At 40.9% G+C, this 27259-nt stretch overlaps 1 protein-coding gene across 2 annotated transcripts in view; it reads right to left on the reverse strand.

Moving 5' to 3' along the window:
* Positions 1-2814: 2814 nt before the first annotated feature.
* The window catches only part of CLDN18 (claudin 18), a 31019-nt gene continuing 6574 nt past the window's right edge, over positions 2815-27259 (reverse strand). Inside the window, exons 1-5 of one of the 2 annotated variants that reach the window (XM_075338729.1) lie at positions 19733-19983; positions 15892-16056; positions 4973-5111; positions 4588-4698; positions 2815-3475 (exon numbers count right to left, since the gene is read on the reverse strand). In XM_075338729.1, the coding sequence (XP_075194844.1) occupies positions 3328-3475; positions 4588-4698; positions 4973-5111; positions 15892-16056; positions 19733-19952 (783 nt within the window). In that variant the 5' untranslated portion in view covers positions 19953-19983 and the 3' untranslated portion in view covers positions 2815-3327. Of the gene's footprint in view, positions 3476-4587; positions 4699-4972; positions 5112-15891; positions 16057-19732; positions 19984-27259 lie in introns of those variants that run through there. The other variant, XM_075338730.1, reaches the window with a different exon arrangement.

Here is a 27259-nt window from a genome sequence, read left to right on the forward strand (position 1 = left end):
TTCACCGTCTTCACTATATGGTAAAACTGATGTGTTGGTGTGATGTCTCAAGTTAGTATGAGTTTGTAGACACCAAACATGTATAGGTTTACTTTTATCTAAAAAAATTCTGAAGTTTGTCCAAAAAAAGTGGCGCACCATTTGCACCATACAACGCGATCTGTAGCATTTTAATTTTTCAGGATCTGGGGCTCAGTGATGGTTTATTTTTTTTTCGTGACTCAAGCTAATTTTTTTAATGGAACTATTTTTGCGCAGATGCTACGTTTTGATTGCCTGTTATTGCATTTTGCTCAAAATTTGTTACAACTAAAAAAATGTAATTTTGGCATTTGGAATGTTCTTGCCCCTACACCGTTTACCAATCAGATTAATTGATTTCATATTTTTATAGATTGGGCATTTCTGAACACGGTGATACCAAATGTGTGTATATTTTTTATTTCTTTACCCTTTTTAATTTTCAATGGGGCGAATGGGGAGTGATTTGAACTTTTAGGTTTTTTACTTTTTTTAACTTTCTAAAACTTTTCTTTACTTTTTTTTTTTTTTCATTTTCCTAGTCCCCCTAGGGGACTACAAGGATCCTGATCGCTCATTCATTTCTCCTGATCTGTACTGCACAGCTCAGATCAACAGAAATGCTCATCTTCTGTTACAGCTGGTCTGCTGGCTGTAGCATTAAGTGAGTGATGATAGCAACAGGTTTCATCACATGACCCTGTGCTACCATGACAACCATCGGCTCCCCATGATCACGTCCAGGGGCCTCCAATGGTAGCGGGTAACTGTGCATTACAGGCTGCGGCGCTTTAAATCATGCTGTCATGTTTTGACAGTGCAACTTAAGGAGTGAACAGGCATGGGTGGATCACTGATCCACCTGTGTCTGCAAGGCACACGTGTCTGCTGTACAAATCAGCAGACGTGTTTGGGGATCACCACCGGCTGACCGCAGCAGCCGGTGGTGATCACCCCTTCATGATTTAGGATGTACCGTAACATCCTCGGTCATAAAGGGGTTAAAAAGGCTTTATATGCTTGGGTGAATGTAGTACATACCTTAGGTTTTAGTCATAGGGGAGAGCGCTTTTGCTGGGTTCATTCACTCTCACGCAAGTTCAGGCACGATTCTTTTTTAAATTTAGTCATGCCCTTTGCATTGTGATTGATTGCCATGACTGGCCCAATGTCACAGAAATCTGCCCTGTAATCCCATACTTGTGCACTGTGCCTCAGCTACCCAGGCATATGTCGCACTGTATCTGGGTGTTCATCGCCAAATTCATTTCATATGTGCGCGTGCTCTGGGGTGTAACACGTCTTCTTCTTTAGCTCTGCATTGCAGAAGTGGTCGTGAAGGACCTGTGGTGATGTCCGGGCCATGTGACCATAATGAGCGGAGCACAGCAGAGGAGACGTGGTGGTGAAGGACCTGTGGTGATGTTTCGGCCATGTGACCATAATGAACGGTGCACAGCAGAGGAGATGAGGTGGTGAGGGACCTGTGGTGATGTCACGACCGTGTGACCATAATGGGAGCTCTTCCAAGAAGATGTGTTACACCCCAGAGCAGGTGTATACAATGGAACCTCAGATAACGAGCAACCCAGAAAGCGAGTATTTTGTTTAACAAGCAAAGCTTGCTGAAAATTTGTAACTCAGTTTACGAGCAAGCTTTGCCATACGAGCAAATACCGCACACAGTTCCGGTTCCGGACTTGCACTGCGCTCTAACCCGCTCTTGCAGTCCGCGCAAACAAACACACGCACACAAATATATTATGCTAACCTTACCTTCCGTTCCATCGCCGGCCTCCGGTTCTTGTAGTTCGCCGCTACAGGATGTGTATCGGGTAACCATCGCGACGAGGGAGGAACTTCTGCTATCAGACGCTACTCTAAGGCAGCGCACTGACCAATCAGAGGCAAGCGGTTCATGCCTTTGATGTCAGCGCTCTGGCAGTGGATGTTCTGGCATCGGTTGCGATGGTTACCCGATACACATCCTTTTCCCGGCGAACTGCAAGAACCAGGAGGCCGGCGATGGAACGGAAGATAAGGTGAGCATAATATGTATGTGTGGGTCTGTGTTTGTGTGTGTTTGTGCGTGTTTGTGCATGTGTGGAATGACACAATACGGGACCAGGATGGGAGATTGCACAAGTTGTGGAACGAATTGTCTGCGTTGAAATGATTTCCTATGGGAAATCTTGCTTTGCTAGATGAGTAACTTGGTTAACAAGCATACTCCCAGAACGGATTGTTCTTGTTAACCAAGGTCCACTGTACATGAAATTAATCTGGGGCATACACTCAGATTTAGTGCATATGCCCGGGCATCTGAGCAGTGCACAAGCAGGGTATTGCAGGGGACATTGCCGTGACATCAGGCCAGACATGGCAATGAATTACAATGCAGGGGTGTCAGTAAGTTAAAAAACAGACTAATGTCTGAATTTGACTGACCGTGACTGAACCCAGCATAAGCACCGCCCCAATGACTGCAACCTAAGGTATGTACTCCATTTACCTAATCATATAAAGTCTTTTTTTTTTTAAAAGAGAAATACATGACATTTAAAAAAAACAAAACAAACAAACATGTTAGTGATGCACATTGCATAATTTAAAACACATTGATGGCTGTTTAATATCAAAATATGGCATGACAGGTTCCCTTTAAAATAAGCTATTAAGGCACAGACAGCTAACATCTTTATAAAGCAGTGGCTGTTTGTTTAGCGAGTGATCGTGTGACTTCAGCCATATTTGTATGAAATACCTTATTTAGATAAGCAGAAAAAACATCTATTGTTTTTTAATCTGTTTTATTGTTTGTATTTTAGAACCCAAACTATCAACAATAAAAAAAAATACACACGGATATATATATAATTCCAAGATGAACAACCCAGTGAAAATACATCTCTTCCATTTTAACCTTGCACAGATCTACGTAATGACTGGTCAATGTGATACTGTCACAGGTGGTCAGTGACGTGGGGTCATCTTATGCCAGAATCGCTTATCTTTACTGACATGAGTTTTCTATAAACTTTTACAAAAACAATAATAATGGCCTAGACCTGGAATACAGAATTATTTACGAAGAGCTAAGAAAAAATATATACAAATACCATAATTATACTAAAGTTGGGATAATATATTGTATAGGATGAGAGATCAGATATTCTGGCATATGCAAATAAAGTCCCTAACTTTTTGTCCTGAATGACAATTATTGGAGGTTGGTGCCGCTAGGTACCGGAGTCTTTGATTTGCATCGTACACATTATGTCACTACTGTATAGAGAAATTACAAAATTACACATAATCATATTTTGAAGGGTAGCTCTTGCCATCCTCGCTTTTTCGGGACTCATTGTAAATTGATTTCTTGCTCTTGTCTTCATATACTGATGTCTTGTAACCAGCACTTTTGGCAGAAACATGGTAGGAAACACCTTTGTACCTTAAGAAAAATTATTAAAGATATATTAAAGGCATAAAATTATGTGCTACTATTTTCATCACCATATTTATTAAAATGACATGACATTCTTAAAGATGATGTTCACTACTGTAACATTGATGGCCTATCCTTACGATAGGTCATCAATGTCTAATCAGCTGGACTCCAACATCCGGAACCCCGCTGATCAGCTTTTCTTGGTGGCGGCAGCAGGTGGCTGGAATTGCTCAGTTCTGGAGCTGCCCCATCATCTGATAGGGGGCGCTGCTAAGTACTGCACAGCTGCCTCCCATTCAAGTTAATAGGAGGCGGATGTGAATTATCCGGGCATGGCCAATATCAGACAACAGGGCAGCTCCGAAACTGAGCAATTTCGGCCACCTGCTGCCGTCCCCGGCACCAGGAAAAGCTAATAGGCAGGGGTGCCGTGTGTCTGACCCGGCTGATCAGACATTGGTGGCCATCAATATAAAAGTAATGGATAACCTCTTTAACTTGACCCAACTGTTCTTTATACTCATTCAAATAATACCAGGTCTTCTGATTTAGGAGTATTGTAAATTGAATAATTGATATAGGGCCCGCATTTACAATAAGGAAATTAATACCAATACTAGAGCATAGGGCCATCTCAACTGGGTACACTTTGTCACAGTGGATTGGCTAGTGTTAACCAATTTTATTTTATAACATTTTTATTTTTCCACAAATATAGCTATCTGAAGGGGGTTCTTTTGGGGGACGAGTTGTACTTATGAATGATACCATTCATTCTGGAACAGATCATACTGGAAATAGAGGAAAAAAATCAAGTGCAAAAATGTGCCATTTTCCGAGACCCATAATGTTCTAATTTTTTGGGATCAAGGCAGGGCTAAGTGGTGGCTTATTTTTTGCCATCAGAGCAAATGTTTTTAATTATACCATTTTGGTGTTGGTGAGATGCTTGGATTGCCTGTCATTACAGCTGTGATAACAGGAGACCTTCTGATTGATCTCATCTAAACTTACAGCACCAAACGTGGGTATAATAATTTCATCTAAATGAGGATTTTCTGTGATTCGCTTTTATGAAACTCACTAGGAAAATTTAAATTCACATGTTGACTTACTTGGTTTCCTCAGGCATTAGGCCGCGGCATGCTATGCACATCATGATTCCACCAATTAATGTAACGCCACCAGCAACCCATCCAACAAACAGTGCAGATCCAAATGTGTACCTGTGTCACAAGGAGAGCACATCAATTGTTAGTATCAGATAAATAATATTCTTCAGATGTATAGACCCATACACACTGAAATGGTATAAAAGCCAACAGCCACTAAAGTAATTTCAGACCTTATCATGAGTTAACATATATTACTTTGTATTAATTTCAGTCCTAAAATGGTGTTTTTCATAGAGTTTATAGACTCTTTAATTCCTGGAACACTTAAGGTAAATGTGTTTTATGTAGCTTGCTCATATAAAGAAGGTGATACTCTCACAATTACCTTGTCTGAAGTGTCTGGAGACCTCCCATACCTCCCATGCCACTAATGGCTCCACCTGTATACATGCTACTAGTGGTCATCCAGAAGTTTGTCACCAGCATATTACCAAAGACAGACACCCCAATTATGGCACAAAGACCTTCAAGAGACCAAAAATAAAAAGATAACATTAATTAATAAAGTTAATTAATATCAAGATAACATCACAATTTAGTAATAAACATGGCAAAAATAAATTATTGGAAATGAATGAAAGTTTAGTAGAAAGATGCCAACATTTATCTCAACTGCTTTACATGGAGACATTGTTAGACTTGTGGTTTATGAAAGTATTTTTAATGGAGTCAAAATCTTTTACAGAGTGAACCAACTACATAATCTTTAACACTAAAGCCCAACATACACATTAGACTAATGCCAGATGAGCCTGGCTATAACGACATAGCTTTCATGCCTTATTTCGAGTCGCTGACTCTTTCATTCTCCTTAACCCTCCGTCACATACAATATGCCTGACAGGCACATCTCTTTTACTTTCATTTCTCCTTCCTCACCAGATTGTGAGGAAATCCCCTCCCTCCAGGTAGTCTCCTGTCTCTAGCAGCTCTGTGAAACTTCATACCACAGTTGGATTGCAGAGCTTCAGGAGGACAGATATAACTGCGCTAATCTCTCAGGCTCATTGTATGTGAACACGTCACACTCAATAAGGTTATTTTATGTTTTTATTCATCACATGCTCTGCAAGTGTAATTTTTCTGGGGAAACTTCAGGATCTAATTCTGATTGAATATGTGTTTAATAGTACTTAAGGTACCTTAAAATTAAGTTTGTTTCCATAAATTTTCTTTGTAGAGTTTTTTGACAGAGTTGAACTGGGGAGTGGGGACTATTTGGTGGGAGTTTTGAAATGTTTGTATTTCAGAGTTATTAGTTTTATGTTAAGTAAATGGTTTTTTTTTGCACCTGATTATGTGTAGTCTCTTTTATTACATCCCTATGAAGGTCACTGATCACTTTTAGAGCACTGAAATTGCATTAGATATTATAGGTATTTTTCTAGCCTGCGCCTGACAGTCACATTGTATGTGAACTCGTTAGAACCGATATTGTATGTGACGGAGAGGTTAAGATAACACATCACCAGGGCTGTCCTAGGCCCGTTTCACACGTCAGTGAAAAACACTGACGTTCTTCACTGACGTGTAAAACATGCACATGTCCCTCCGTGTTCCGTGATTCACGGCACACGTGGGTTGTCCATGTGCAATCTGTGATCCGTGATCAGTGATTGCACATGGACATTACTCACCTGCCTTCGCTCCTGCTGTTCATGGTGCTGAACTCCTCAGCTCAGCAGCGTCCACCCACCGCTCTCTGCAGCTACTTACTGGTCGGCAATTCCTGCTCTCATGAATATTCATGAGCCAGGGAGGAGCTGCCGAGAGCGGAGGCTGCAGAGCGAATTGCAGGCAAGGTAAGCTGAAAATATTTAATATTTAATATGTCCGTGATTTTCTGGTACGTGTTTCACGGATCACACACGGATCACACCATAGTGTGGTCTGTGGGTCATCAGTGATGCCAGAAAAAAACTGACTTGTCTCCGTGCAGAAACACAGCCACGGGTGTATGCTGCACGGAGACACGTTCAGTGAAAAATCACTGATGTGTGAGCAGACCCATTGATTATAATGTGTCGGCGTATGTCAGTGATTCTGGTACGTTTAAAAAAAAGCACATACGTACCAGAATCACTGACGTGTGAAAGGGGCCTTACAGAGAACACAGCTGAACTTGGCTCCTGTTTATGGGAGAGAATGAAAAGATATCTAATGTGTAGATGGGGCTTAAGAAAGGAAATATAAATGAAAGAAAATGAACAATCCTGGTCGATAGAAGAGGTTTCAGGACTTTAACCATGGTCACTTAGTCTGTAGATCACATATAACAGCAGAAAAGTAACTTTATTGAGAATCAGATATTTTTTGCCCATTGTTAAAGAATAAATATTTTAGTTATGCTATAAATGAGAGAAGCATATTTTATATTTTTACAATGGAACCACAACAGAAACAAGAACAGTTTCGGAGACAACCAGCCTCACTTTTAGGATTACAAGACTATTCATAAATCTCTCCCTTCTTTTTATTTGCTGTTAAACATGAAATTGATTTCATGGTCTTAAACAAGATAATTCTCTTATTGATATATTGTTAAAGGCCTTACCTCTTCACAACACATGACGTACGGGGTACATCATGGATCGTATGAGGTTCAGTCTGTGCACATGTCAGCTGATTTCAACAGCTGACATGTGTGCCTGCCAGGCGCAAGTGGAATCGCGTTCCATCCGTGCCTATTAACCCCTTACATCTCTCTGTCAAAATCTGTTAGTGAAATGTAACAGCGCACTGCGGTGAGCATTAACTTACCCAACGTCATCGGAAAAAACATGACTTCCGGTGAATGCCATGGTAGCACAGGGTCATGTGATGACTCCTGTAGCTATCATGAGTCACTTTCTCTCACTGCCGGCAGAGGGCCGTGTGTGAGAGTAAAGGAGCTTTTCTCCAGATCTCAGTTGTGTAGTTGTTATCTGGAGAAATGGAAAAGCGATCAGACAGATGATCCTTATAGTCCCCTAGGGGGACTAGAAAAATAAAAAAAAGTTAAAAAAGTTTTAAAAAAATAACAAAAACCTAAAAGTTTAAATCACCCCCTGTTCGACACATTGAAAATTAAAGGGTTAAAAAAATAAAAAAATACACATATTTGGTACCACCACTTTAAAAAATGTCCGATCTATCAAAATATAAAATCAATTAATCAGATCGGTAAATGGCATAGCAGCAAAAAACTTCCAAACCCTAAAATTGCGTTTTTTTGGTCGCCACAAATTTTGCACAAAATGCAATAACAAGCAATCAAAACATAGTATCTGTGCAAAAATGGTACCGTTAAAAACATCAGCTTGAGGCGCAAAAAATAAGCCTTCACTAAGCCATAGATCTCAAAAAATGAGAATGCTACAGGTTTTGGAAAACGGTGCAAAAAGTGTACCACTTTTTTGGACAAACCTGTGAATTTTTTTAACCCCTTAGATAAAAGTAAACCTATACATGTTTGGTGTCTATGAACCTGTACCGACCTGAGGCATCACACCAATTTTTCAGTTTTACCATATAGTGAACACGGTGAATAAAATATCCGAAAAACAATTGTGTAATCGCAGTTTTTTGCAGTTTTACCGCACTGGAATTTTTTTTGCTGTTTTCCACTTCAATATATGGTAAAACTTATGGTTTCATTTAAAAGTACAACTTGTCCTGCAAAAAACATGCCCTAATTAGGCAAGATTGACAGAAAAATAAAAACGTTACGGCTCTTGGAAGAAGGGGAGCAAAAAAAAATAAAAAAAAACGTAAAAAAGGAAAATCGCCTGGGGGTGAAGTGATTAATACCACCTTAGGCCTCCAACACACTCACGTGAAAATCACACACATGCCGTGAGACATGTATTTACCCTGCGTGTTGCGTGTGGTAAGTACGTGTCTCGGGTACGTGCGGGCCATGTGTGTTATCCGTGTGCAATCCGCGATAGCACACGGAGAACCGGTAATTTGCATACTCACGTGGTCCGCGCTGCTGTCCAGAGTTCTGATCTTCGGCTCCAGTCCCGCCCACTCCCCGCTGACGCTGCTTCCGGCAGAGCGGAGGGGCAGAGATTAGCGCCCGTGACATCTCGCCCACCTCCTAACATGCTCATAACGAGCGGCGGCCGGCAGGAACATTTAGCAGCGGAAGATTCTGCAGGTAATAAGGAGGTGAGTATGTATTTTTTTTTTATTTTTGAAATAATGACAGATGTTTCTCCGGCGCGTGTCACACGGGACTGCATCCACACTACATCCGTGTGGTACGGGTGCGGGCCATGTGACACCCGTGCTGCCGGAGAATACGTGGACATGTCCATGAAAAAATCACGGACGCACGTAAGTACGGAACGAACAGACGTTCCATTCCAAAATACTTACGTGTGTCCAAACAATAATGAAAACATAGGTCCACGTGTCTCCGTGCCGCCAGTACGTGAAAAAACTGCCAAACACGTACCGGCGGCACGGATGTGTGTCACAGGCCTTAGATTGAGTCAGATTGGTAAGAGATAATATAACACATTTTTACATATTTTATTACAATCCTAAGGGGCACATTGCACACTATGACATCGCAAGCCGATGCTTGCGATGCCGAGCACGATAGTCCCCGCCCCCATCGCAGCTGCGATATCATGGTGATAGCTGGCGTAGCGAACATTATCGCTACGCCAGCTTCCCATGCACTCACCTGCCCTGCGACATTGCTCTGGCCGGCGACCCTCCTCCTTATTAAGGGGGCGGGTCGTGCGGCGTCATAGCGACGTCACACAGCAGGCGGCCTATAGAAGCGGAGGGGCGGAGATGAGCGGGACATAAATATCCCGCCCACCTTCTTCCTTTCGCATAGCTGGCGTGAGCCGCAGGACGCAGGTAGATGTTCCTCGCTCCTGCGGCTTCACACACAGCGATGTGTGATGCCACTGGAACGAGGAACAACATCGTAACATCGGTCATTTCCAAATTATGGAAATGTCAGACGCTTCACCGATGATACGATTACGACGATTTTGCGCTCGTTAATCGTATCAAAAAGGCTTTACACACTACGATATAGCCTGCGACGCCGGATGTGCATCACTTTCAATTTGACCCCACCGACATCGCACCTGCGATGTCGTAGTGTGCAAAGTGCCCCTAATTCTAGAGCAAAAGGGAAAGACCAAAAAAAGGATTAGCACTAGTGATGGGTGAATATTAACTATTCATGTTCGGATTATTCATAAGAAATTCCAAAGTACTATTCTGGTATTTGTCACAAATAATAAACCTAATGCAAGTCAATGGGAAACCCAAGCAATTTTCTGGAAAATCTTCATGAAAAATGCTCAGGTTCCCCATTGATTTGCACTAGGGTTGTTATTAATAACGAATACCAGAATATTACTTTGGGATTTGTTGCTAATAATCCGAACACGAATAGTTACTGTTCACCCATCACTAGTTAGGATAACAGAGAGTAGTAGAATAGGGTGTCCAAGCCGCGCCAATGACTAGCCGATCATGAAGATTGTGGATTAATGTTGCTTTTTTTCAATGCACAGGTCAATGCGTTTCGGGAGACACAGCTCCCTTCCTCAGGACAGACTGGCAAGAAACATCAAATCTCAATGAGATTTGATGTTTCTTGCCAGTCTGTCCTGAGGAAGGGAGCTGTGTCTCCCGAAACGTGTTGACCTGTGCATTGAATAAAAGCAACATTAATCCACAATCTTCATGATCGGCTAGTCATTGGCGCGGCTTGGACACCCTATTCTACTACTCTCTGTTATCTATCAATTTGGGGACCGCTGCCATGGCTTGGAGTAACTTACATGCTGTTATAGGAGTTGTGACTTTCACAACCCCTATAGGTGAGTAATACCACCCCTCTTCATCCCCCCCTTGCTACAGGGGTAAGACCCTATTGCGCTTCTTTTTCCACAGTTTATCTCCTATCACTAGTTAGGAAACATCTCTTCTCACTTTGTGCCATAGTCCTAATATGAAGCTTGTGGAGTCAATCCAAAAAATTGTTACCTGTCCATTAGTTTCATGTGCAATTTTTAATAATGATGACTTCTGTGATAAAGGGTCCTAAATGGGGATGATCGAATACTTTGATTATTCAGTATTTTTCGAATACCTCGCCGCTATTCGACTATTCGATGCGCTATGTAAGTCTATGGGAAGCCAGTATAGTTAGTTATAGTATAGCCAGAATAGTTCCGAATAGTTGTTATTCGGGTTCCCCATAGACTTACATTGCGCATTGAATATTCGCAAATAGTCGAATAGCGGCGCGGTATTCGGAAAATATTTGCGAAGCCGAAAAATCGAATTATTCGATCTCCCCTAGTCCTAAAGGCTGCCCAAAGCACCAGGGCCCAGATGGAACTGCTCTGTCTGCACCTCTTCTTGCATTGTGCAAATCTACTGTATGTAGTTAAGGCAATTGAAAACAAAGAAACCTTAGGATCTGGTTAGTGTTGTTGGAAGATAACAATCAACCACCATTAAGGTCCAGTCACACTAAGCAACTTACCAGCGATCCCAACAACGATAGGGATCGCTGGTAAGTTGCTAGGAGGTTGCTGGTGAGATGTCACACTGCGACGCTCCAGCGATCCCACCAGCAACCTGACCTGGCAGGGATCGCTGGAGCGTCACTACACGAGTTGCTGGTGAGCTCACCAGCAACCAGTGACCGGCCCCCAGCGCCGCGTGGAAGATGCTGCACTTGGTAACTAAGGTAAATATCGGGTAACCAACCCGATATTTACCTTGGTTACCAGTGCACGGAGCTACACGTGCAGAGAACAGGGAGCAGCGCACACTGAGCGCTGGCTCCCTGCTCTCCTAGTTACAGCACACATCGGGTTAATTACCCGATGTGTGCTGCAGCTACATGTGCACAGAGCAGGGAGCAGCGCACACCGCTTAGCGCTGGCTCCTTGCTCTCCTACTTACAGCACACATCGGGTTAATTAACCCGATGTGTCCTGCAGCTACATGTGCACAGAGCAGGAGCCGGCACTGATAGTGAGAGCGGCGGAGGCTGGTAACAAAGGTAAATATCGGGTAACCAAGGACAGGGCTTCTTGGTTACCCGATGTTTACATTGGTTACCAGCCTCCGCAGAAGCCGGCTCCTGCTGCCTGCACATTTAGTTGTTGCTGTCTCGCTGTCACACACAGCGATCTGTGCTTCACAGCAGGACAGCAACAACTAAAAAATGGCCCAGGACATTCAGCAACAACCAACGACCTCACAGCAGGGGCCAGGTTGTTGCTGGATGTCACACACAGCAACATCGCTAGCAACGTCACAAAAGTTGTTCGTTAGCAGCGATGTTGCTAGCGATGTTGCTTAGTGTGACGGGGCCTTTACTGTAGGGATCAGATTGTTGTCGGACTCCCTTGGGTGAAACATTTTATCAGTGTTTTTTCCAGGGTTAAAATGCTGTAAATTACTGATTCAATCATTATTGAATACAATGCAATCAGTAAATTTAGTTTAAATTGTTACTGTTGCCTTTTCCCCTCCTATTGGCTCTTGAACTTATGATCCACTTTGAAAAAGCACCTCAAATATATTTTGGTCAAATCAAGACAAATGGCCAAAACAGTGAGGTGTCAGGTTACAGCTCCCATTATACTGTATAGAGAGGGGAGAAGGAGTGAGGAGCCCTCAGTACAGTGAGAGATCAGGTTACAACTCCCATTATACTCTATAGAGAGGAGAGGAGGAATGAGGAGCCCTCAGTACAGTGAGAGATCAGGTTACAGCTCCCATTATACTCTATAGAAAGGGAGAAGGAGTGAGGAGCCCTCAATACAGTGAGGTGTCAGGTTACAGCTCCCATTATACTCTATAGAGAGGGGAGGAGATGTTAGAGGAGCCCTCAGTACAGTGAGGTGTCAGGTTGTAGCTCCCATTATACTCTATAGAGAGGGGAGGAGGAGTGAGGAGCCCTCAGTACAGTGAGAGATCAGGTTACAGCTCCCAATATACTCTATAGAGAGGGGAGGAGATGTGAGAGGAGCCCTCAGTACAGTGAGAGATCAGGTTACAGCTCCCATTATACTGTATAGAGAGGAGGAATGAGGAGCCCTCAGTACAGTGAGAGATCAGGTTACAGCTCCCATTATACTCTATAGAGAGGGAGGAGGAGTGAGGAGCCCTCAGTACAGTGAGAGATCAGGTTACAGCTTCCAATATACTCTATAGAAAGGGAAGGAGATGTGAGAGGAGCCCTCAGTACAGTGAGAGATCAGGTTACAGCTTCCATTATACTCTATAGAGAGGGAAGGAGGAATGAGGAGCCCTCAGTACAGTGAGAGATTAGGTTACAGCTTCCATTATACTCTATAGAGAGGAAAGGAGGAGTGAGGAGCCCTCAGTACAGGGAGGTGTTAGGTTACAGCTCCCATTATACTCTATAGAGAGGGGAGGAGATGTGAGAGGAGTCCTCAGTACAGTGAGAGATCAGGCAGATACAGAAAGGTCATGCTTCAGCTCTAGAGGATATATCTCACTTCATAGCTGGATTCACAGCCACACAGCTCAATACTGCTTTATAAATGTTTTCCCTTCTGCTTCTGTCTGTATATTACATAAAGATAGGAAAGCAGAGATCTATCTATCTGTGTATAATATACATCATTCCAGAGGATAAAACAGGTGAAAAATACAGGATGCAAGTTATGGCCAAAAATGGTGTTATTCTTCCTGTATACAGGACTTATTCTTAAAAGCTACCTGAAACATAAATAAAGCTTTATATGGTTTGTCTTCTTTTGGAAAACCCTGCTCCCTGGGAGCAATTTGGTGTAAAAAAAAACAAACAAACTCCACTTTATTCACACTCCCCAGGTCCAGCACTGAGTCTCTGCCACTTCTCCCTGTATTAGATATTGGCTGCAGCGCTGATGTCATCAAGACAGTTTGGCAGACCAATCACTGATTTCAGCAGTTCTCTTAGGGGCACTTTGCACACTACGACATCGCAGGTGCGATGTCGGTGGGGTGAAATTGAAAGTTACACACATCCGGCATCGCAGGCGATATCTTAGTGTGTAAAGCCTTTTTGATACGATTAACGAGCGCAAAAGTGTCGTAATCGTATCATCGGCGTAGGGTCGATCATTTCCATAATTTCGGAAGGACCGATGTTACGATGTTGTTCCTCGTTCCTACGGCAGCACACATCGCTGTGTGTGAAGCCACAGGAGCAAGGAACATCTCCTACCTGCGTCCTGTGGCTCACACCAGCTATGCGGAAGTAAGGAGGTGGGTGGGATGTTTACGTCCCGCTTATCTCCGCCCCTCCGCTTCTATTGGCCACCTGCCGTGTGACGTCGCTATGATGCCGCACGACCCGCCCCCTTAATAAGGAGGCGGGTCACCAGCCAGAGCGACATCGCAGGGCAGGTGAGTGCATGTGAAGCTGGCGTAGCGATAATGTTTGCTACACCAGCTATCACCATGATATCGCAGCTGCGACGGTGGCGGGGACTATCGCGCACGGCATCGCAGCATCGGCTTGCGATGTCGTAGTGTGCAATGTGCCCCTTAGGCTGCTTTTACACCTCTGGTTTTAGCAGAGCCAGCCAATCCGGCTCTAAAACCTATGCAACGGATGCGGCGACAAAACCGCATCCTTTGCATAAGTTTTTTACATCCGGCCCCTCCGGTTTTTGCCGCTTGCGGCAGGCTACTGAGCATGTGCAGTGGAAAAAACTGCATGCGGGGGCCGGATGCGGTTTTTGCCGCAGGATGCCACATGCGGCATCCATAGGCATGCATTGCAAATTGTGCCGCATCGGCCGGATGCAGCGCGATGCGGTTTTTTTTGCCGGACAAAAAAACGTGCCAGGCAACGTTCCATCCGGCCGCCACAGCGGCAAATCTGCCGCATGCGGCAAAAAACGGACGGAACGCAAGCCCATGCGGCACAATACGGCACTAATGTAAGTCTATGCAAAATAAACGCAACCGGTGGCAAAAAAAGTTACGTTTTTTCTGCAAAGCGCCGGATTGTGCCGCACAGGAAAAACTGGATGTGTGAAAGCAGCCTTACATAGACAGAAAGCCCTGCGCAGAGCCATTGAGCTCACTGATTAGCTGCTGTGCTGTCAACGTGACATCATCACGGCAGCCAATATCAAATACAAGGAGCAGCAACAGAGACTTAGAGCTCGACCTGGAGAGGGTGAGTAAAGCACATTTTGTTTCTGTATAACAAAACGGCACCCTAACAGTGCTATTTTCTGAAAAGAGAACTTTTTTAAGCTTATTTCAGTAATAACTTTCTATTTCCATTCCAATATCCTAATAATAATAATATTTATTCACTTATATAGCGCTATTACCATATTTTCCGGATTGTAAGACACTTATTTTCCCCCAAAACTGGTGGTAAAATGGGGGTGCATCTTTCAATGTGGATATGGCTTACTGGGCTGGCGGTGGTGGAGCGGGGTCATAAGAGGCAGGGTCAATGATACTGAGGGTGTCACTGCAGTGTCGCGCCGGGTGCTTTGAGCTGACTCCGGGCTCTATTGAATTTCCTGCAGTTGACGCAATGAACTTCAAGAAAATGGCCGCGGAGAGCTTTCTGCGCATGCACCGCCTACGCAGCCATTTTCTTGAAGTCCATCATGTCATCCGCAAGCAATTCAATGGAGTCCGCAGTCAGACCAGGCACCCACTGCCGCAGTGACACCCCGACACCCTGTCCTGTGATCCTCCTGAGTCTTCCACTGCAGTGACAACTCCGCAGCATGCCAGCCGATCAATGGCGCCCGTAGTCATGACACCCCTGAGCCCGCAAGATCGCTGACCCTGCCTACTGTGACCTTCCTGAGCCAATCCACCACCGCCACTCCCCCCTGGTAAGCAATAGGATTAAGACACACTAGGATTATAAGGCAGATCCTCATTTTAACATTAAAAATTATTTTTTCCTATTTTCCTACTCTATATTAGGGGTGCGTCTTATAATCCGGGGCGTCTTTTAAACCAAAAAATACGGTAATTCCACAGTGCTTTACGTACATAGGCAGCCTACATGATCTTTATCGCTTCTAATATTCATACCCTATATTTCTGCTAAATCAGACAAGCATGGTTATTTCTTATCATTAAAGATGTCCTTACTCTGTGAAACAGTCTATTCTGTTCTACATATATATTTTTTTTAACAAAGCAGTTACCAGGGAGCTTTGAAGCCAAGAGATCCAACCAAAGAAAAAGAAAAGAAATAAACAACCTTCTTACCTGCAACAATAAACATTACTCCTGCTGTCAGTGTGATATTGGCTTTAGCAGCGTCTTCCATGCTTCCAATTCGAATACATTTCAAGGCAAAGATGGAAATGAGTAAAGCAATTGCCCCTAGTACAATTCCTACAATCATCAAGGCTCTGACTGCCTGGAACATAGCTGTAAAGAAAAAGTCATCAGATGATTCACAATGTGATAATGGATAATGGTGAAAACAGGTTCTTTGTAGAAATGTATACAATAAGATGAATATTTTAGAGATTTCAGGACACTTAATCAAAGGTTGGGGAGTGAAAATCCTTATTCCTACAAGTAGACATGAACGTGGGTCCTACATGTACTTTACATGTCCTTTTCTCCTTTTTTGGGGTTATCTGCATCAAAATTCCACTCCTTTACATCAGACTCATTAATCATTAACTGCTCCTCACCTTGATTTTCTTTGCTGATCTCAAGCTATTATTAGTGGGGATTTTTAGATAAAATAAATTCCAAATTTATATCTCAATATTGTACACATCTACGGACAAATGTATAGATATAGTCCTTACGGTATTATGTTGTGCAAAGACCCCTAAAATTTATCGCAGTAGTTTTTTCCCTTTTTATTATTTATGGTTTTTAAGCTGTAGTTTCTAACATTTAGAAAAAAAATATTTTCCGAATATATTTGTTTCCCGCTGATAAAATTTTCGGTCATTTCTACAGACTATTAGTAATTTAGATGCATTATAGAAATGCAAATTAAAAAATAAATTTCAAAATTGTAAATTAGACGAGATATCTTGTTTTTTTTGTCTTTCTCTCTGTTTTTTATTTCACAATCTACAATTCAATTAATTTTTAGAACTTACATTTCCTTTGTGAACGAATGTAACAAAGTTCTAGCTGTATATAATCGGATGTGAATAGGAGTCTGAAGTTGTATCTAAGTTTTCTTTATTCAGCTGAAGATTCAGACACTAAGGGGATAAGCTCCATCAACCCCCAGGCTATGCCCATAGTTTCCCAAATGCATCTCATGTCAAATTTGCTTTTATTATTTTGGTTGGTCAACTATTAAATCAGATAACTTTTCTATAGATCATACTTACGAACAATGTTTTGCATATACATGCTGTCAAAGAGAACCAACCACCAGGATTTTGCTATATGAGGTAAAGGCAGTGCCATACAGGCACTAAGATGCTGAAACCAGGCATACCTGTTATAGAAAGATCCGATGCTTCAGTGATGAAATATCTCTACTCAAAGTTGCAGAAATGAACTACACTTTGATTGACGGATAGAACAGTGGCAGGCCTTTCTTTTTCAGGTCCTCTGCATTTATTCCTCTTCCGGCATCCTCGTGGATTCCCCTTTTCGTTATTTGAATATCACACCATATCACAATTTCTGTTGTTGGTGGCTCATGCGCATTGCCACAGTAATTCTGTCTTCATTAAAATGGCACCAGAGTCCGCACATGAGCGTATACCAATTTCCGGCGCCATTTTATTGAAGACACTGCAATGAAGACTATGAGCGGTATCGGCATGTGCGCAGATGTAATAAAAAAATATGTGCATGCACAATTGCCTCTCATAGTCTTCACTGCAGTGTCTTTAATAAAATAGCTCAGGAGATCGCGGTTTGTGCATGTGCAGACTCTGGCGCCATTTTAATGAAAACAGAATTACTGTGGCAAAGTGCACATACCACCAACAACAGGAATGGCGGCGCAGTACGATATTCAAATAAAGAAAAAGGGGCAAGCCAGGAGGACGCTGGAGGAGGAATAAACGCCGACGACCCGACCCACAAAGACCCGCCTATGTTGCATCCATCCATCAAAGTGCAGTGCATTTCTGCACCTTCGATTACAGATACTTAATCAACCAAGCATTAGATCTTTCTATAACAGGTATGCCTACAATCAGCATCTTACTGCCTTTATGACACTGACTTTAACTCATATAGCAAAATCCTGGTGGTTGTTTCTCTTTAAAAAACGATATGTGTATGACCTTTATCTACAAAGTACTGCACTACCTGGTGTTCGAAGGCCCCTAGATTCTTGATTGCATTTGCGCCTGTTTTCTGTCTAGTTTTGGTATTTTGTGCCTGTTTTTTAATTTGCTCTTAGTTTTTGGTGTACTTAACGCCCTTTTTCAAGTTTATTTTACATGTATTTGCCTATTTTTACTTATGTTCACCATTGTGGCCAGAGTTTGGTATTATCAGATGTTTTTGCCTGATACTTTAATTGTGACTCAAAAAAAAAAATCTCAAAATTTAGTGCAACTGTAACTAGAGTGATTTTGTGCACATAGAGTAAAAAGTCAAATTTTTTTTAAACATTTTGGAAAATAAGTAACTTTTTTGACAAAGTTGTAACAATGGTTAATGATAGAAATAATATTGTTTTACTGTGCACAAAATTCATGAACCGCTTGCGCCATTTTCAAGAAGTTTATGCAATAAATGTGAGCAAATACTACAAGACAAAAAAAGAAAATTGACTTAAAAAAATTTCAATGATAAATTAAAGCTAGCGTTACATGCTATGATTTATCTGACGATATGTCGGCGGGGTCACGGTTTCCGTGACACACATCCCGCATTGTTACTGATGTCGTTGCGTGTGACACCTACGTGCGACTCCGAACGATCGCAAATAGGTTGAAAATAGCTGATCGCTAACACGTCGTTCATTTTCAAAATATTGATCGTTGTTTGGATCACAGCAGACATATCGGTATGTTTGTCACCCTGCCAATGACGAACAACACCACACGACCGCCTTGGTCAAACAATATATCGCTGAACGATTTTGCGTCGCTTGTGCGATCGTTACGTGTGACTGCTAATAAACGACCTATAAGCGATCTCGGCAAATCGTAACTATGATTTGGGCATGTCACATTGCTCATGAGATCGTTAGATAAATCGTAGCGTGTAAAGGGGCCTTAAGGCTAAAGTGTTTAATAATGTGCACTTTCAACTAATGAGTAAAGTTCTGATGGAGACATATACCCAGAGTCAAGGTTAATTTATCATTATAGTCTATAATGTTTAAACACCAATGTGTGTAAATGGCTAAAGCACAAGGTTTCCACTACACAATACATTCACCTTATTACTAATATATAATATATATGTGATATATAAAATATTAAAATAAATCCTCCCCTCCTAAAAATAATCATTAAGATATATAATAAGTACAGTTGTGGAAAAACAGACTAATTATTCCCATAATGGTTCCCTTTTTCACGGGCAGGGTGTGAACTGCATTGACATTATTCATGTGTCTGATAAGGACCAGAACACCTGAATCACTGGTGATAAGACGTGCTCTGCTGTAAAGAACAAAAGAGCAAATTCACAATGAGGGCGCTAATATTTATCAGCTTTTGGAACCCGGTCAGAAAAACACCATTTTGCTTCCTAATTTGAATAACGAACAAGTTTTGATATCTTTCTCCAGCTTTCCTTAGGTACGGCTATGCTTCTACAGTCACGTAGAATTCTATACGCAATAATAGTCTTTAGAGATGTAGGATATTGTTTGTCCACTTCATCATCTCTTCCCAAACTATGACAATTCTTCACCACCATACCCAGCAAATATTCACATGACAAAACTGCAAATTATCAGATTAAATATTTTTAAAATAAAAATAATCGTCTCAAAAACTACATTTAGCAGATCAATTCTGTTTGAAAAATCTCGGAAAACATCAACATCATTAACATCAATATAAATCTAAAATATTTCACATTGTATATTATTGACTCACTAAACTAATGAAGCTAGAATGGTAATTAAAAGTATATTGAAAAATAGGTAGACCTGGTAACCCGAGGATGGTATAATAGGGTCGACACTCTGTGAAGCCAGAGCTCTGTCGTACGCAGCTCCTCCATAGTCCTTGGTACAGAAACACTGCAGTCACTGGGTTGTCATAGAGGTCTTGTGTACTCCACATATCCAGTCCTGTGGCTGCAATGATGCCAGCAAAACCCAGGGCCGAGACTACAAAGCCCATCGTTTGGCACATTGTGACTGACATGGTTGAGAGCTGTTGAAGGTCCAAGCTGGTTCTGTCTGCTTCTCCCAATATGCTGAACTCCTACTCTGAAGGACAATTGTAACCTCCTCTCTCTGCCACTTGCCTTGTTTGCTTAATATGTTTTCATAAGATATCACAGTTTCACCCTCATCGTGGGTAGTGTGCAGTCGAGTTTCGCATAACACAACACACTAGGTAGGGGCATATAACAGAACCACAAGGTTTTGGCATCATGATATGACTCATCGTCATGGTTTCTATTTTGACCGAAACCTTTTATGCCTTTTGTTAGATGACTATATACAACAGATTTTTTCGGAAAGTTACTAAATTCAGTATCATTGTATCACCATGTTCATATTTGCAATTATGGCTATGTCAGAGCTGATTGTAAAAGCAGAGCCGTTGGAATCTGACAGACCCCCCCTACAAGTCAGGGTCTGTTGACCACATATGGTGTCTATTCTTCAACAGATCCATTGCAACGTCTTGTTATCAATTGACACCATGGCATAACTGTGGACAGAGCCTTATTGCGTATATATTTTTGTAAGAAATCACATTTTCAATCAACATAAAAGATTATTCTGGAAATTTAAGACCCCACTTTGTCCTATTTATGAATTATCTTGATCTGCTATCCCAAAATTACTGATGTCTCAAGTTGAGTTCATGTTTTGAGGATTCCTTCAATAGATGATTTAGTTTCTGCTGAACTAATGTTTAGTCACCATGTTTGTAACGTGACAATGAAGGTATGTTTCTGATGTATGCAACTGTTTGGCCATACAGTTTAATATATGTCAGCCATTGACTTTCATTTGGAAGCCAAGTCACTAGTATTTAGGTGGTTTTGAGAAATCTATGGACTTAATAAACTAACATGTTGAAAGCATTTTCCATTGTATAGAGTATGATGAACATGGAGCTTAAAGGGGTTTTACCAAGATAGCCGGTTATCTGCTACTTATAGGATGGATAAGATGGAGGAGAACTATCAATGAGAGTCTGACCACTTCGAACTTCAACTCTGAAGAGCTCTGGTTGAATGCAGCAGACGTTGAGCATGTGTATCGATGGAACTGCTGGAGATAGCTGAGACCGCTCTGTTTTTTTGGCCAGCCACATGGACTATTAATGAAACACGCTTGACCTCTGCTGAAATTACCACCCCAGTAATTAGTAAGGCATTCATTATCCTAACTTAATATCTAGGCAAACAACTTTATATTATGTGGCTCTAGTCTTAAACAATGTCTTTACATTGGTATTAATTATCACAACTAATCCCTTTTTGGGTGATCAGAAAATCATGATGATAGTTGAGAATGTCTCATGACTAGACTGGAGGAACACTGTTCAGCAAAGGTAATAGATGTCTAGTGGTAACCATTTACAGCAGCCATTACAGTGCCTAAAGAGTCCCTTTAACCCACTTTCTACAAACATTTAGAAAGCTGGCCACTTAATCGTTATTTTAACAAATGTGTTGGAGACCTGATTTTGGGGCACTTACTAATATATAAGTATTACAAGTTCTCCTCCTGAACTTTTTAGTACAGCCATCCTCAAATACAACTCAGCTCTCCTGTTTTCAGAATGGCTGTGTGTAGATGAGCATGTGGACCAGACCTGCCCATCAGCCTCTTCTACTGGAAAAACAAAGCACATGGAATGCAATGTTAAGAAACTGATGGTCAGGTCTGGCCATGTGCTTCTCCACCAGCAGACATGTTGAGAACAGGAATGCTGTGCAGTCTGTAAGAAAGGCTGTACTAAGAAGAACATGAGGAGAATCTGTAATATTAATATAATAGTAAGTTTCACAAAATCATGTCCCCAACATAATTGTTATAATAAACATAAAGTGGACAACTCCTTTGAATGCTACATTTTTATGCAGACATTCAGCATAGGTCATACCAACCAAGTGCTTAATCCTCGGCAATTGTAATATTAGGTGCCAACTCTATGGACATGGTAAGGCGTATCATTAAAGTGAACCTGTCAGGTCCAATATGCACCCAGAACCACAAGCAGTTCTGGATGCATATTGCGAATCCCTGCCTAACCGTCCCTGTTTCTAGTAGCATACAAAAAAAGATATTTAGAAAAAGTATTTCTAAAGATCTTTTATCGTATGCTAATGAGCGAGGGGACTAGTCCCAAGGGCGTTGCTTTCCTTGCTAGTCAGTCCATTTGCATGTTAGCACGACCCTGTGGGTGTGCTAACATGCTAGTGAATGAGCAGCGTCAGAGAATGATGTCACTCACCTCTCCGCTGCCATCTCCGCCCAACGCTGGATTTCAGCTCAGTGTGCATGACACCTGAGGTTCTGTCATGTGCACTACTTCAATTTGAAGCCAGGACGCGTACACCCAGCTTCATAGTGCGTATGACCCAAACTCCGGGGTCAGTTTAAGGAAACAAGATGGGGAGGACACCAAAGGTATACTTCAGGGATCAAACCACAGGCACATCCCAAACAACATGAAAGATTGGAAAGAAACAGTGGATGTGCAAAGAAGTGGGATCACCAGAAAACTGATTTTGATAAATTACACATATAGCTTTATTAAAGACACCAAGAAAATCATTCACATTAAAAACAATTAAAAAAGCAGGTGCTTACACAGACACAATGGATGTCAATGGTATATGGGTCATATACCATTGACATCCATTGTATCTTTGTAAGCACATGCTTTTTTAATTGTTTTTAATGTGTGTGATTTTCTTGGTGTCTTTAATAAAGCTATTTGTGTAATTTATCAAACTCAGTTTTCTGGTGATCCCACTTCTTTGCATATCCACTGTTTCTTTCCAAAAACTTTGGGATCTTGCACACTGAGCCGAAATCCAGCGTCGGACGCGATGGCGGCGGAGAGGTGAGTGAGATCATCCTCTGATGCTGTGCATTCATTAGCTTGTTAGTACACCCACAGTGGCGTGCTAACATGGTAATGGGGCCGATTAGTCCCCTCACTCATTAGCATACGATAAAAGATTTTTAGAAATACTTTTTGTAAAGATCTGTATCTATGCTAGTGTATACAGGGACAGTTAGGCAAGGATTATCAATATGCACAGAACTGCTCATAGTTTTAGATGCATATTGGACCTGACAGGTTCCCTTTAAGGTATTTCCCAGCCCTGTAGGAAGCCATGATAATTAAAAAGCAGCCAAATAAAATATTAAAACATTCTACATAAGTATGACATGCACTTATTTTTTTCAAAATTCTTACCCTATTTTGTGATGCAGAAAAAAATACCATTTTGAGAAAACAGAAAATCCCTTTAGCAATGCAAACAAAACCCCCCAAAACCGGGGCAATATCAAAGAGTAAAATATAAATGTAAGAAATAATTTCTCTTTGAACTTCTACCAACACCCTTGGATACTGTATTACCAATAATTGCCCTTAAATCCTAATGTTAAGGCTTTGAGTAACATTAATATTTGAATAAATACTTACCTAATATCAAGAAAACTGTTCTCTCTTTTTTTTATATTGTATGGCAAAAAAGGAATCTAATTTGTACCAATTTTATTCTGTACACCAAATTTTTGGCGAAATCTATCAATCTAAGGTAAATCAACTAAGTAATGACAAAAGTAAAGGTGTTTGTCTATTAGAGCTTGTTCACACGAGCGTATAGATCGGACAAGTGCAATCTGGTAAAAAAAAAAAAAAGGGCTGCACTCGGACATTATTTAATGGTCGAGTGCAGATTTGTGTTTTTTTTCTCAGCTGTATTTGATATGAGAAAAAATTTCAGCATGCTTTCGGGACTTTTTTTTTCAAGATAGTGGTAAATATTGTATGAAATTTTCTACATTTATTTTGTGAAAATATTGGAATTTTGGTGAAAATTTTTAAAATTGCACAATGTTCAGACTTTTAATTTTCATGCCCTTATTAAAATAGAGAGTTATGTCACATAAAATAATTAATAAATAATATTTCTCACATGTCTGCTTTACATCTGCATCATTTTTGGAACAGAATATTGTTTTGTTAGGAAGTTAGAAGAGTTAAAAGATTATCAGCAATTTTAATTTTTTCACCCAAATTTATAAAACCAATCTTTTTAGGGACCATATCAAACTTGAAGTGATCTTAAGGGGCTTATATAACAGAAAATATCCAAAAGTGACACCATTCTAAAAACTGCACCCATCAAACTGGTCAAAACCACATTCAAATAGTCTGGACCATAAAAATTGGTCTGCAATTTCTCCTGAGCACACCAATACCTAATATGTTGTGGAAAACTACTTTTGAGGCACAGTGCAAAGCTCAGAACGTTCTAAACGCACCCTCTGGCAGTAATAGATTTTGCCAAAGTTGCTTTTCACCACAAAGTAGCACTAAAAACGCATGCGTATTTACTGCGTTTTAGGTGCGTTTTTAGCGCTTTTTACATGCTTTTCAATTGTGTTTTGAAAGATGCGTTTTGAACATAAAGGCACTGCTAAATAAAGTTTAAACAGTCAAACACAATGAAAAAAGGGGAAAAAAAGGAACACATATATAAATATTGAAATGATAAAGAAAATAGTTATATTTCATATAATTATAGCGGTTTTATACTATTTAGCGGTAAAATAGCAATACATTTATATTTTCATTAAATATATTGTCGGACTATGTGTGTGGGGTGCTAAACCAAACTAATGGTTTGGGGTGCCCTGTCACATTGGCAGAGCCCCTCACATGCTAGAAAAGTAGACATTTCATAAGTGACCCCATATTACAATGCACCCCTCAATGAATTCATCAGAGGGGTGCAGTGAGCATATTGACACCACAGATGTGGCACAATTTTAAATCTTTGAGCTGTGAATAAAAAATTATTACTTTTTTTTTTAACTAATATGTTGTTTTAGTCCCAAGTTTTTAATTTTTATACGGACTAATAAGGAACAAATGAACCACACAGTCTGGCACAGCATTTGAGGTGCCAGAACAGCCACAATCCCACACAAATGGATCAATTTTACAAACAAAATCCCTCAATTAATTCATCCAGGGGTGCAGGGAGCATATTGACACTACAGGTGTGTCATAAAATGTTATACTATTGGGTGGTGAAAAAAAAATTACATTTTTACCACTAAAATGTTGTTTTAGCCCCAGATTTTCAATTTTCACAAGGGGAAATAGGTGCAAAAGACCCGATAAAATGTTACATTACTCCTAAATATGGCAATATCCACGTATAACTGTACAGTACTGATTGGTAGAGATGAGCAAAACTGAAGTTCGATACTCAGTACGAACTCAGGCTTTTCCAAGAAAACGAAGTTCGAGTTTGAGTGCTTTCCGAATGCAAACCACTTGTGTGAGCATCACTACGCTCAGGTATGCATGGTGCTCGGCCCAGTGCAAGTCGCTTGCAGTGTTTTAATGGCTCGCATTGGGGGTAACAACAACGTGATTAGATCTAGTTTGCACCAAAAATGGAAAAACCCTGCCCACCCTTCTCCAGAAGTGTTCTGTTTATGGTTGGCTGCATGTGGGTGGAGACCTGCACTGCCAGTCAATGACTTCAATTGAAATTCAGGTTAAATCCGGGTCCAAAACAGAACTTTAAAAAAGTTCAGCTGGACTAGCAGAACCTGTACTTCCACGGGTCCACTCATCTCTACTGTTTAGCCACATGGCAGGGTTAAGGAGGGAAGGAGTACCATTTAACTTTTGAAAGTCAGAATTTGCTAGAACCTCTATTTTGGAAATTACACCATTCTGGGAATTCACCTTGGGTGTAGTGATTTTGTCTCTGGAAAACACCCATGGAGTCAAATGCAGTGAATGTTGCAAACTTATACATTGCAAATAAGCACTTGTAATTCCCAGTACATTATAATGCCCGTACATTGTGTCCATCTCGTGCTTTTGGAGACACACACCTCGTAAATTAAGCGGGCTTGCTCACTACAACAATGCCAAAGATATCGCCGCTAAATGTGGTTTAGGTGCATTTTGCAGCTCAGAGGGAAGGGAGGTATTTGAATTTAGGAGTGCAGATTTTTTATTTCTTTTTTTGTGGGGGATCCATAGCTTTTTTCTAGACCCTTTGTGCAACCAGTAATATGGAAGCCACTATATTTTCATTAACAGATGACGGATCTGAAAGGGCACTTGTTTTTTTGTGGGTTGAGTTGAAGGCTAGTGGTGGCAATTTGGGTACAGAACATTTTGTATAAGTTCACATTTATCCTGTGCTCTATGCTGAGCACTTAAATCAGGGGTTCCATCTACATCTAACAAATATGTGATTAAGGTGAAAAACCCCCAACGAATCCATTCACTAATAAGGTAGCAAAGTAACTTCAGACTCTGTTTGGCCTCTGTTCAACGGTGTCTATAATTTCAAAGGTGCACAAAACTATTATTGACCTCCCTTTGTGCACGCCTATAGAGGTGTATAAAAAGATGGACACTGCCAGATCACCGGCCAGACAGGAGTTCAAAATGACTCCCTCTGCCTCATTATAGTTAATTTCAGTTGGGAATTTTATCTGAATCACATTTTTCATAGATTTGTACATAAACCCCAATGTAAGCACTCAGTGTAGAGTGCAGAATAAATGTGAGCCGTGTCTTACTGCGATCTTTGGGAGGCAGAATGAACAAACTAACAACAGTTGAAGAGTTGGCTTTATTACTATTTTTTACACCGTTCACCATGCAGTATAAGTGATTAGGCAGTCTCATTCTTCAGGTTAGTGCAATTACAGTGATACCAGATTTATATAGTTATTTTAGATGTAGCTACTATTGCCCCAAAAAATGTTTGTTTTTTTACAAAATAAAAGTTTTTTTGCATCACTGAATTTTGAAGGCTTTAGTTTTCTTGCTTTTCTGCTGAGTCATGTGAGGGCTTGTTCTTCATGTCATGAGTTGGAGATTGAATTAGTACTATTTTGATTCACATAACATTTTTGATCGCTTTCTATTCCACTTTTGTGAGGCAGAATCAATAAGAAACATACATTTGGGAATTGTTTTTATGTTTTCTCTTATATAAGAAAGCTTTTTTCAAATTAGTACCATTACAATGATACCACATTTATATTGTATTTTTATGTTTTGCTGCTTTTATACAATAAAAACAATTTTATAGAAAAAAAATAGTTTTTGCATAGCCTTATTCTGACAGGTATAGTGTTTTTATTTTTTGCTGACTGAGCTGTTTGGGGGCTAGTTTTTTGTGTGACAAGATAGCTGTTCCAGTGATGCCATCTATATTTCCATATGACTTTTTGGTCACATATTATTTCACATAGTTTTTTGCC

This window comes from Anomaloglossus baeobatrachus, chromosome 3 (assembly GCF_048569485.1).
Source record: "Anomaloglossus baeobatrachus isolate aAnoBae1 chromosome 3, aAnoBae1.hap1, whole genome shotgun sequence".
Lineage (NCBI taxonomy): Eukaryota > Metazoa > Chordata > Amphibia > Anura > Aromobatidae > Anomaloglossus > Anomaloglossus baeobatrachus.